The sequence below is a fragment of the Sinocyclocheilus anshuiensis genome, unplaced genomic scaffold (assembly GCF_001515605.1).
Source record: "Sinocyclocheilus anshuiensis isolate Anshui unplaced genomic scaffold, SAMN03320099.WGS_v1.1 scaffold86, whole genome shotgun sequence".
In the NCBI taxonomy this organism is placed as follows: Eukaryota; Metazoa; Chordata; class Actinopteri; order Cypriniformes; family Cyprinidae; genus Sinocyclocheilus; species Sinocyclocheilus anshuiensis.
The window spans coordinates 4,466,283-4,479,502 of record NW_015547662.1 but is presented as its reverse complement, the minus strand read 5'-3'; the positions used below and the strand labels follow the sequence as shown (position 1 = coordinate 4,479,502).

Sequence of the window (13,220 nt, the reverse complement as noted above, 5' to 3'; positions counted from 1 at the left end):
GATTAAACTGCAGCGCAAGCTGTGAAGCTGTGTTAATATTTGCTTCTCCTGCTGCCGTTGGTGTGTGTGTGCAAAAATAATCCACAATAAATAGTACTTTTAAAATATTGCCCACACTCAGAAAAAGCAATGTGAATAAGTGGGGGGAAATAAAATGTATCAGCAGAGGTATGAAATGCTGTTCAGCACACCTGGAGTCATAATAATTTGACAGATACCGCTAAGAGAGACCGAACTATTGAAATGATGACCTATAGAAACACCCCTTTCTCACACTCACACGGTTATAACACACAAAGACTGAAGTGCAAGAGCTGTCAAAATACAGTTTATTGTGGCTTATGGGCTGCTATAATAAAGCCCAATACAATCAAGTGAATCTCAATAGCAGGCCAGCGGTAGTTGGCTGGATTTGTGGTGTAAATTGCTGCCTTTAATGGGGAGAGTCAACTTGGGTGTGTGTTTATAATAAACAGAAAGCTTTGAAATGATAATCACTGTGCCAGGCCTCATTATGGTCATTCAGAGGCCAAGTCCTTCTGTGCCTCTCCTCGGTCTCACACAGTGTTAAATGTGTGTTAATGTGTGATCCCACAGGACTGTGATATTCTGTGGTGGGATGCATTCTGCACTGAGTTCTTTGAAGAAGACGCCACACTGACTCTCTCATTCTGCCTGGAGGAGGGGCCAAAGACATACAGTAAGTGTGTGCAGAGCCATAACCATAGAGTATATGACTATATGAACTCACCGAGAATATATAGAGTGTATGAGTTTTAATGGCAGATTCTTCATGTTTTACTTCTTGTCCCCCTATATATCTAACAATTGGTTGAGTCAATGACATGACACACACATTTTTTAATTATGAAAATAAAAACAGTAAAAATACAGTACATACATACAGTGACTAATGTTTTTAGTTTCTGGCTTTAAATGTATTTTATGTGCACAAAAAAAAAAAACAGGATGATTCAACTGTCCAAATATCAGAATAAAGAAAAAAAAAGGATGATATTCATTACTGTAATCTTGTATTGTTATTTCTTGGGATTTTTTTTTTTTTTTTTTACAAAACTGCTGCCCTGCTTATTCATATTTTTAAAAATATTGCCAAAAAACACCAAAACATAAAACAGAAAATTATATTATAGAGAGGATCCCTAAGTCGGTAAGTCTTTTTAAAAATGAACTATTTTAACCTTTTTATGACATGAAAGGTTAGTTCAGGTTATAAAATGGCATGCGGAGTGAAAAACTTTATTATACTTATAAATTAATTAATAATGTATGATATTCATAAAAATACTTTTTATCTTTAAACATTTTTGAAAATAATGATTCAGATGCGTACATTCAAATTCAAGGTGTAAATAAACTGTTATTACGTTTTACTTGACATTTTTAAATTCATTACATTTGTTCAAAAACATACAAAACCACTAGAAATACACCGAGTAAGAACTTGGCACTTTTAAACTAGATTTTTAAGGACATTTTCCCAGTTACATCCTTGAGTTTGGGTTTCGGTGGATTTAGTTTATTTGTTTGTCTGTCTTGACATTATTTTATGTACTTTGATTTCTTTTAAATGATATTGTTCAGCACAATGGTCAACCATTGTTGTTTTATTGTGCTTTATAAATAAAATGAACTGAACTTGTAAACATCAAAATAGGATGAAATTACGGTATACACGTGATCATAGTAATGATTCCTTATAAAAAATAAAATAAATGAGAATTAGATCTGTGAGCACACATGTACTTTAAGAAATGTGTCAAATATTTTTGATATCAGAAAATCTATACAGAAAATCTCGCTCACTCTTATCTCTTTCTGAAGCAAAGTTTGAATTTAGATGAATTTCAGCCTGTTTAGAGTTAGACAGGGACACAGTTGTGCTGGATTTCACTCATTCTCATTCATTCCTTATTCACTGTGTATGTGGTGAGATTTGATTGACAGGTCTGGGGTGTTCAAATAAATATGGGCCTGCAGACTTCACACACCTCTACTGCAGTGATTGACAGCTCCAGAGCACTAACTGTTCTGAGCGCGCGCGCAGTCTGCTGGACTTAACGCCTGCGGCATTCAGTAGCCTGTTTGTTTCTAACTCTTAGGGGACCACACACAGAGACACACAACACACACACACATTGACGGTCGCCGGTTAAGGTGTTCGGCCAGTGTGTCGCCCAACTTTGAGTCTCTTTCATCATATGGGCATAAATAAATAAAGATCTCTGCATCTATACCATTGTTTTCCTTCCGTTTTGTAATCAGCGACTGCAACTGATATCTCCACATATGTTTCTCTCAATCCCAGCCATCGGGCGCACCCTGATCCCTCGTTACTTCAGTTCTCTGTTCGAAGGAGGAGTCTATGAGTTGTTTTTCGAGCTGAAACAAACAAAGGAGTCATTCAACAACTCAACTATTACTGTCGACTCTCATCACTGTACTATGACAACACAACACGGCAAACCTACGTTCACTAAGGTACTGCACGCACACGCACAAGTCTGGCTCAGTGAGCCTTTGCTTCCTCATTTGGAGCACTAATGTATTCCTCATTGTGAATTCTGGGCTGGAACTGCACAAAACAAAAAAGGAAAATGTAACCCCCACTCTCTCCCGCTCCCTCCTGCTCTTTCTCGTTTCTTCCTCACTCTCTCTCTCTCATACACCCTCCCTCCCTCCCTCATCCACAAAAACTGCTTCTCTTTTTTCTATCCTATAGCTTTAGCTCTAAAATTGTAGGATGTTCTTGGTGAAAAGTCTGCTAGTTCTCTCATATATTGTCTTTAAGCAAGTATATGCTCTTGCTTATATAATTAGTATCAGATTAATACTGAGTTCCCAAAGCTGTCGTGTTAGCAAAACCAGCATAACGTGTGATTTTCTGAGTGTCCTATGCAATATTCATACGGTACGCCATTATGATGCAGAATCTTTCAATTGTCAGTTAGAGGGAGAGAGAGTTTTGTCCAACTTTGCTTTTTAGTAAATGAACATTTGTGAATTAAATATCGATTTGGAAGACTGTAGCTACACAGATACAGTTCCCAAGTGTGTGTGTGTGTGTGTGTGTGTGTGTGTGTGTGTACTGGAGGCATTGATCAGAGCGTGTCTGCTGGGATTACATCCCTCCCGTTGCTATGCCAACCTCGCAGCTACCCTCCGTTCCCCCGGCAACAGAATGTTGGGGTTCAGAGTTGCACACAGAATCCTGCTTGTGCTGAAAATGCTGCTTTAATGAGAGAACTGTATCATTTGATTTGTTTTAAATTAATGAAAAACAAAAAGTAATTAGAAGTAATTCTCTCACATGTTGTGCACTGGTCAAGTCGGTGTTATGATTTCAGAAGATACAAGATAATTAAGACGACTGTAAAAATGATGTCTATGTTCTGTGTGTGGTGTCTTATTATATTATGAAAGTTTATTTTTTATTTTTTAAAAGTGTTAATTGAATGACAAGCAAACTGAAGGGTGTAAAGGACAGTCACACACATGATGTATACTTCACTGAAGAAAAAAAAAAGGTAATTGCAACTTTTTATCTAAAAATTCTGACTTTTTTTCAGAATTGTGTGATATCAACTTGCAATTGGAAGAGAAAAGTCAGAATTTAGAGATATAAACACACAATTGTGAAAAAAAGTCAAAATTGTGAGATATAAACTCAAGTTATAAAGTCATCATTTATAGTTATAAACTTGCAATTACAAAAAAATTCTAAATTGCGGGATATAAACTTGCAATAAAGAAGCAAGAAAAAAGAAAAAAAATTTTTTTCTCACAATTGCAAGTTTATATCTCAGTTCTGGTCTCTTTCCTCAGAATGGTAAAACTCGCAAACTCGTAACTGTAAGATACAAAGTCCAATTCTAAGGGGAAAAAAGACTCATTAGTTTCTATCTCAATAGTAATAATAGTAAACTAATAGTTTATATCTCACAATTCTGACTTTATAACTGGCAATTGCGGTTCAGAATTGTGAGGTAAAAAGTCACATTTACCTTTTTTCTTTTTTATTCAGTGGCGAAAAACAAACTTCCACACAGACCTGATTCTCTTCCTGTTTTTTTTCCACAGGTGTGTACAGAAGGCCGTCTAATTCTTGTGTTCACCTTTGATGACCTCATGAGAATCAAAACATGGCACTTCACTATCACACACTACAGTGAACTCATTCCTCGCAGTGTCTTGGCTGTAAATGTGAGTTACTTTTTATGTGAATAAAAAAAATAAAAAATTTCCACACAAAATTATATGCTACCAGGATGACCTTCTGGCCAGAATTTGCAGCTTATAACAGAGCACACTGTTTTGAATACTGTATCCCATAATGCAATGTGCTAGATTTGACCTTTGATTCCCATTGCAGCAGATGAAGCAGAAGAAATATCAGCAACAATTTTAATAGCTCTATCTTGATTACTAAAATGAAATAAAACTACATTTAAAATTTTAATGGACTGCCAAGAGTCACAGCTCAAAAAACAGTAACACTGTGAATATTTTTACAATTTAAAATAACTGTTTTCCTATTTAATGTATTTTAAAATGCAATTTATTGCTGTGATCAAAACTGAATTTTCAGCATCATCACCAATGATGAAATCTGTTGTGCTGCTTCATATTTTTATGCAAACTGTCACATTTTTAGGGGCAATTTTTGATATAGAAATTTCTTTGAAATATAATTTTTTGTAACAATATAAAGGTTTTTACTGTTACTTTTGGACAAATTAATGTGTCCTTGCGGAATAAAAATATTAATTTCTTTAAAAAAAATAAAAAGAAAAGAATTTGTCACAAAACTGCACGGGGACACGAAGGCTGAAGATGCAAGTGCAGTAGTGTATTAGAGGGACAATCCACAATCACAGTTAAAACAGCATGAGGTCGAACACAATAAGCAGTCCAAACAATGACAGAGTTCAGGGCTGAGGCTAACAGAGTAACCGAGACAAACAGGCAGAACATCAAGAACCAGGATAAAAGGCTTAGAACTGCCACTGTGACACATGCAAGACTTCACAAAGAGTGACTGAAAACACCAGGCTTATATAGGCAGATGTAATGAGCAACAGGTGAAAACAATCAGGCATGAGGAGTCCGGGCAATGGGTTATGGGATATGCAGTCCAGGGTAGCGTGACAGAGGTATGGGAGTTATCAAGGGCACTCCAGCTGGTGATCGTGACAATCTCACTGACCCCAAACATTTGAATGGTAGGCAATTTTCATTGCATATTGTAAAATATGCAGTGCTGCTATATAGTTTTTTATTCAAACACAGTACACGCTTGTGACTTATGGTTTGATCATACCTCCAAGCATAAGGATGTATCTTTATTTTCTTACATTTTTAATTAAACTTTACTTTAAATTTGATTAATAATGTACATTTATTGTTATTTTAATTTTCAGACATAACTGAACTAAATATAAGGTCATTTGGCAAAAATGTAGCAACAATTTGAAATATTTATTATTGCATGCTGCACACTGTTTTGCATGCTATAATATGCAGCATACAGTATTTCTAGTAGTAACTTAAATAGCAAATAAAATAGTGGAGAAGCTGTAACTCGATCGCCAGGGTGTGTGTTAATGGTTCATTTTAATTCTTGAGTGCAATGTAAGTTGCTTTGGATAAAAATGTCTGTCAAATTCTTTGCTAAAAATGTCTGTCAAATACTTTTTGTGTAAATTAGGTTCCTTCTCCTGGCGTCAGTCATTTTTTGTGTGACTCATACTCTCAGTCATTGTTAACATGAGTAAAACACTATTTCCGATACTGTGTGAGTGTGTGTGTTAAATATTATTCTCACAAGTCAGTTTCTCTTCACATGAGCCTAGTGCCGCTTATATAACTGCAGTATTGCTGCATCAGAGTGAAGTTTTTAACTTTTATAGCCTACATTGTGGATTAACATATTACTTTGCATTGTTTTCATTCAAGAATAATCAAAAACTCATTTGTTGTTTTATAGATAATCTGAATTCCTCAGTTATGTGGGTTATGTTCACCGTGAATTTGTTTGGCATGTTAGCAAACTCAGGTATTTTCAGATACATTCACAGCTAGTTGGTTTTGGTACAACAAAATGCATTTCAGCCCTTTTTTATCAATCAAGGTGAAAGCATCCAAACCTTTTAGCTAAGCTGTCAGGATGTTGCTATGGAAACATATCCTGTAAAGAATTATAGCTCTATCTGGATGGAGCACAAAATAAGAGAGAGAGAATAAATGGACTCGTGTGTCCATGTGTGTGTTTGTCAGGCACAAGACCCTGGAGCTCTGGAACAACTGTCCAAAAACATCAGTCGAGTGGGACTTACCAACCTCACACTGAACTACCTCAGAGTATGTTTCTATAACGAAAACACACATACAAACACAACCACTCTCATGCCGATGGTCATTTAAATGTGTTAAACGACTGAGTGACATGGTTCTTTTGCTTGTGTGCAGTTGTGTGTGATTCTAGAGCCCATGCAGGAGCTCATGTCTAGGCATAAGACATATGGACTGAGTCCCAGAGACTGCCAATATATAGATAGACAGACAGACAGACACACACACACACACACACACACACTCTCACTCTCACTCACTCACACAGACACACACTCACACTCACAATCACACTCTCACACAGACACACGCACACACACACACACACACACACACACTGGTTTTTATGTTTTATGGGGACATTCCATAGGCGTAATGGTTTTTATATTGTACAAACTGTATTTTCTATCCCCTTATCCTAACCCTACACCTAAACCTACCCCTCACACAAAACTTTCAGCATTTTTACATTTAAAAAAAAATAAACATCATTCTGTATGATTTATAAGCTTGTTTCCTCATGGGGAGCGGAAAAAAAATGTGCCCACAAGGTCAAAATTTACTGGTATTACTATCCTTGTGGGGACATTTGGTCCCCATAACGTAGGGAATACCAGGTACAGACACACACACACACACACACACACACACACACTCCTCTCTCTTATTTTAGTATCACAGAGGCAATATCATTTTTTTATTAATATTTTGAATTAATTTTTCTTATTTCCCATTATAATTTTAGTTAAAGTTTTATTAATTTTGTTGAGTGTTTTTGTCTTTTTTATTATTATTAATATTTTAAATACATATATAATGTCTATATTTTATTACTTTTTATTTCAGTTTTAGATATTTTGGTATATCAAGTTAAGCTAAATGAAAATGAGAATTGTTGTCTTGGCATCTAGCTGAAATAAAATAAGTTAAATTTTTTCATATTTCATGTTATTTCAATTAAAGGCTGGAATGCACTACACGACTTTTAAAATCATCAATCGGGGCGAAAGTAATGTAGTGTATTCCAGCCTTAACATTTATTTTATTTCAAGCAACAGAAATGTTATTTTTTTAGCTTGAGTTCTACATTCTTCATTAGATCTCTTTCATGGCTCCTCTTAGCTTTCTTTCTCTCTTAAGTACAGTCTGTCATGAAAGATTAGTACAGAAACACCAGCATTGTTTAGCTACTCTTTCCCCCCAGCGTTTAATTTCTTTCTGTTGTTCTCCTCTTTAAGAGCTACACAATGTCATTAAATTTACAGTAGTTTGTACATTGTAAACATATTTCATATTCCTTATTAACATTTCAAAGTACTGAGCGCAGGCTGTTAAGGGTTTTGTGATCTGCAGTAATTAATGGAGGCTTTGACCTTGTGTTTTTATTTAAGTGCTTTTTTTATTTGTACTGCTTTAAAAAAAAAAAAAAAAAAACTACCTCCTGCTGTTCTATGACAATAATTCCTTCACTTTGACTGAACAATAATAGCATTGTTCTTCTCAGGCAACTCTCTCTCTCTCTTTCATTGTTCCTCTCTTTTTCTCATCCTCACTATTATTTACTGAAATGTTCTTAGGAAATGTTAATATTTGCTTTTGAATGATGGAAAAGTGATGTCTTTTGACTATTAATGGTCTTTTGTTATTACTTTCTTTAATTTCAGTTGGACCCCCGCCCAACTTCAAGACAGAAATATTTCCCTCTAATTCCAAAAAATGTATGTATGCTCATCTATGCATTTTTTGGCAGTTCCTCAGACATTGAGGTTAGGGTTTCTTCCATACTCATAACTCTAAATATTTAATTATAAAAACATTTGATTCAACCTGAACTGAATCAATCCAATAAAATGTCCTACTGATACTGCTAGAATCTTCTGCATTCAAAATGTAACCAACTGCAGTGATGCAATATTTGCATACTGTATTGTGATTTGTCTTCTTTTTTTTGCATAGTAAATTTGAGACTGATCTTGCAGTTTTCACTGCGCAAAGCACTGCACTATGGCTGAATTCAAAATAGTATACTACTGTACTCCTTTATGTATGAGTACTGTGCTAGAATGCTATTCCTAATTCAGCCTATGTGATGATTCCTGTGTGCAGCTGACTGAAAAACGAGACACATACTCAGTGTCATGACAACGGCAAAGCCATTTCATTTACTCAAAACTGAAGCCTTATATATAAAACAAACACTTTTTTTTCATGAAATGCAAACCAAAGTTGTTTCTGTTCTCCTGCATACATCTTAATCACAATATCTTATGACCTTTGTTTAGTCCTCCACCACTCTTTTGTTGATTTCATTTGCGGTATTGCTTAGCGTTTTAAAATATACAGTATATCTGAAGTATGTAAGTACAGTATATAAGATATCTGTGTATTTTGGACCATCTATACACGTTCACTCTGTTTTCACTCGTTTTACAACATGCATGGAATGCAATGTTGATTCATTTTGCATTATGCCGTATTTATGTTTTGATTGACAGCAGAGCCAGCTAAACCAGCAACAAAGAGACGAAGGAAAAGGAACTCAGCTGGTACCAATAGCAGCACAGGAAACAGCAAGAAGCGCAGCCCAGCCAATAACTTCAGCCTTCCCTCACAGGTTCATCACATACACACAGATGTTTACACTAAGGCTATGTTCGGAATGTATATATACCTTACTGCCATACTACTATTACTGTTGCTGCTGCAGTGTGTAGTATGTATAATTTGGACAGTATGCTAATTTTCTGTGAGCTCAGGATACACAGCTCAACTACAGATTAAAATGTGCAGTGGGCTGCAGAACAGAGCTTACTCCGTGGAGTACTGTATCCCACGATCCACTGTGTTCAACCTTTATTAAAGCTCCTCAAATAACAAAAAGGCATTATCACTGTTGAACACCAACAATAAATCTAAACAGCATACATTGATAGAAAAAAAATATTTTTATATAATTAAAATAAAACATACACAATCTAAAAAAATTTAATCAAAGCAATTACTTACAAACTGTGATGGGCAAGTTACGCTAAAAAGTAATGATGACTTAAAATGTGCAGTGGGCTGCAGAACAGAGCTTACTCCGTGGAGTACTGTATCCCACGATCCACTGTGTTCAACCTTTATTAAAGCTCCTCAAATAACAAAAAGGCATTATCACTGTTGAACACCAACAATAAATCTAAACAGCATACATTGATAGAAAAAAAATATTTTTATATAATTAAAATAAAACATACACAATCTAAAAAAATTAAATCAAAGCAATTACTTACAAACTGTGATGGGCAAGTTACGCTAAAAAGTAATGACTAGCTACTAATTACATAATTAGATTACTGCACTAATGACTCTCTCTAAAAAGTATTGCATTACATATAACCAATTACTTCCAAAATCCCATATTAACCTCGACCAGTTGAATAATACAAGGATAGACATGAAACTGCAATTTTAATTAATTAAAAAATATAAAATTGCGTAAATTATTCTTGAACTGACCAGGGTGAGAGTTACATTAAAAATATACCTTTTAACATTAGATGTTACATTTTAATGTTAAATAGATTTGTTCTGTAGTCTATACAGTATTTAATGCAATTACATTGTACATTGAAGTAAGTGTAATTAAACTAAGGAAAAATTCAGAGTAATCCCTTACTTTACTTTTTCAAGGGAAAAGTAATTAAATGACAGTATTAATTACTTGGTGATGCATTACACCCAACACTGCTTACAAATAATAAATAACGAAAAATATAAAAGCAAATTATAATGTAAATTAAATGAAACTTAATCAAAATAATATTTTTTTCCTTTTTTTCAGCTGCTTTAAGTATTGAAACAAAATAGTTTCATATCATTTTTAAATGCCACAAAAATTGGACCAACTTTAACCAATTTGTGAATGTGTTCAATGTGGCCTTTCATTTTCAGTGTTATGGATAAAGTAATATTAGTCACAACAGATTTTTTGGACGACCAAAAGCTAAGATTATTTATTTATTTATGAATGACAACATTGGAATCAAAATGCTAAATAATAATGATATGTTTTTTAAGAGCACATTTAACTCTCCAGCATTCACCGAATTAAATTTACGTGAAAACTGCAAATTGTAAAATTAAGTATATACTGCACAGTATTCAGTACATAGTAAGCAAGTATTCCATTCTGAACACAGACGCAGTCACATACATACTTGCAGAGAAGCAGTGGTCCACACTGAAAAGATCATATAAGGGAGATAAACTAAAATTAATATATGGATGTCTGGATGTCTGTACTTGTGTGTGTGTGTGTGTGTGTGTGTTTGTGTGTGTAGAAATAACATAAAGCAGTTCAGAGAGGGAAGGACTTATTTTTCCCATATTGTAATATTTCTATACAATGCATTATTACATTTCAAATCAATACCTGAATTATATTGTTTTACTGTTTATAATAAGTAACAATCAGTTTCCAGTGTAATTGTAATTTGTAATGTTAGAGTATTTAAAAAATATATATATATTAATTTGTCTACTCTGATTAATTTGTTTTTTAATTGAGACTAATTAGCCGTAATTGATTTGATGATAATTAGTATTGTCCGTCTCTGGTCCCCAGCCTAAACGTGTCGCCGGGGAAACGAGGGGTGGCGGGTGGCTGGAGGCGGAGCTTAGCTAGGTGAGTGACACATGCAGACAGTTATCACGCAGCATGTGCTGTCTTAACGAGCTACTTAGCAATGCAAATTTGCTTAATTAGCACATATGTTGTTATTTAGGTGTTCTCTGTCTGAAAAAAAAAATCTAATTAAAGACCAAAGAGCTAGTGTCTGGAGACAAGTTTGTGTGCATGTGTGTGTATGACTGCGTATTTAACAAAGCTTGTGTGTATGCCACGTTTTTCTATATATGTAAATATATTCATTATTATACACTTTTTCTTTGCACATTTTCTACTCTATGCTTGCATTAGCTATATTACAAGTTCAGGTTTTGGAAAATAACAGCCATAAATTATTCTGCTTCTGTCATTTTTCTCTCTCTTTCTACTCCCCTCTCTCTCTCTCTCTCTCTCTCTCTCGCTCTCTCTCTCTCTCTCTCTCTCTCGCGCTCTCTCTTTCGCTCTCTCTCTTTCTCTCTCTCGCTCTGTCTCGCTCTCTCTCTCTCTCTCTCTCTCTCTCTCTCTCTCGCTGTCTCTCTCTCTCTCTCTCTCGCTGTAGGATGTGATGGTGGTAGGAGAGCCCTCTCTAATGGGAGGGGAGTTGGGTGACGTGGACGAGCGTTTGATCACACGCCTAGAGAACGAACAATACGACCCCGTCAACGGTCTCCATGATGACGGTCTCCATGACTACACCGACTCACCGACACTTGGAAATGGCAGCTCCTGGAACGGCCAGCACCCTAGCAACCAGGACAGTAAGCCTGATACCATGGCAATGCAGCAGTTGGAGTAATGTTATCTGACAGTGGGTAGCTATGGCAACGGTGCTGTCAAGGGATGGGGGTATTTTCATCTATAGAGGAGAAATTGCTGGAGAGAGGTGTGTGTGCATGCTTGCGTTTATGTTGGTGTGACACGGTATTCCATACTTGAGACATACAGCTTCAACCATTTAGTTTAAGTATTCCAAAAAAAGAAAAAAGAAAAAAACAACAACTGCAAGCCTTGTAAATATACAGATCTATCAGTTCATTTCATATCAGCATTTTTCAGCCTTTTTTAAAGCTCAGTGAATGTCTCGGCTTTAATCTGTACCGTACTGTTTGGTTTCGCTACAACAACTTAATGAAAAAAGTCCCATTGTGAGCATAAATGCAGATATCTTTATTGTTCTAAAGTTTAATGCATATTGTAAAACACATGCAGATCTGTGCTGTTAGTTGTGTATTTTATGTATGGTTTTCAATCATTTGCATTAATAAAATGTGTTTGGTTATGACATCAGACTCTGTGTGTTAATGTGTTATAAAAAATAAAATAATCGAGGGCACAGAGTGTTTTTATAGTTGTAATCTAAAAAGTGGCAAAGCTATGTTTTTAATTCTATGACGTTAAAGGGTTAGTTCACCCAAAAATGAAAATTAGCTTGTGTTTTACTTACCCTCGAAGCATCCTAGGTGTATATGACTTTTTTCTTTCACACGAATCCAGTCGGAGTTATATTAAAAATTGTCCTGGCTATTCCAAGCTCTATCATTGCAGTCAGCGGGTGTTGCAGTTGAACAGTCCACAAGTCGTCAAATAAAGCTCGTGCATTCATAATAAAACGTGCCACAGATGGCTCCGGGGGGTGAATAAAGGCCCCCTGTAGCGAATCCATGAGTTTTTGTAAGAAAAATATCCATATTTCAATGTAATAAACACTTTTCTCTCACTTCCGTTATCTGTCATACGCGGATCCGTTCCGGCTGAAGGCGTATGACAGAAAGAAGAAAGTCATATACACCTAGGATGCTTCGAGGGTAAGTAAAACACAAGCTACTTTTCATTTTTGGGTGAACCAACCCTTTAATACCAAAATAAATAAATAAATAATGCATAAATAAATATCTGAATATTTCACCCCCTCTAGTGGTCAAAGAAATGTGGTACAAGTTCACCCTAAAATTAAAATTCTGTCATTTATTAATCCTCACATTGTTCCAAACCTATATGACGTTCTTTCTTTAATATATTTTGAGAAATGTTGGTACCCAGACAGTATTGAAGACCATTGACTTCCATTATATGTGCAAAATAAATAAAATAATAATAATAATAAAATACTGGGACATTTCTCAAAAGAAGTCACACAGGTTTGAAACGACATGAGGGTGAATAAATAATGACAGAATTTTCATTTCTGTGTAAACTG

The 13,220-nt window shown here is 35.2% G+C and overlaps 1 protein-coding gene across 2 annotated transcripts in view; it reads left to right on the top strand.

The window, feature by feature from the left end:
- Window positions 1-12,285, top strand: part of LOC107702407 (LIM domain-binding protein 2-like) — a 14,007-nt gene extending 1,722 nt beyond the window's left edge. The window contains exons 2-9 of one of the 2 annotated variants that reach the window (XM_016504732.1): window positions 598-700; window positions 2,330-2,502; window positions 4,102-4,224; window positions 6,298-6,381; window positions 6,490-6,604; window positions 8,034-8,090; window positions 8,868-8,986; window positions 11,583-12,285. In XM_016504732.1, the coding sequence (XP_016360218.1) occupies window positions 598-700; window positions 2,330-2,502; window positions 4,102-4,224; window positions 6,298-6,381; window positions 6,490-6,604; window positions 8,034-8,090; window positions 8,868-8,986; window positions 11,583-11,819 (1,011 nt within the window). In that variant the 3' untranslated portion in view covers window positions 11,820-12,285. Of the gene's footprint in view, window positions 1-597; window positions 701-2,329; window positions 2,503-4,101; window positions 4,225-6,297; window positions 6,382-6,489; window positions 6,605-8,033; window positions 8,091-8,867; window positions 8,987-11,137; window positions 11,274-11,582 lie in introns of those variants that run through there. The other variant, XR_001635758.1, reaches the window with a different exon arrangement.
- The last annotated feature ends 935 nt before the right edge of the window (window positions 12,286-13,220 follow it).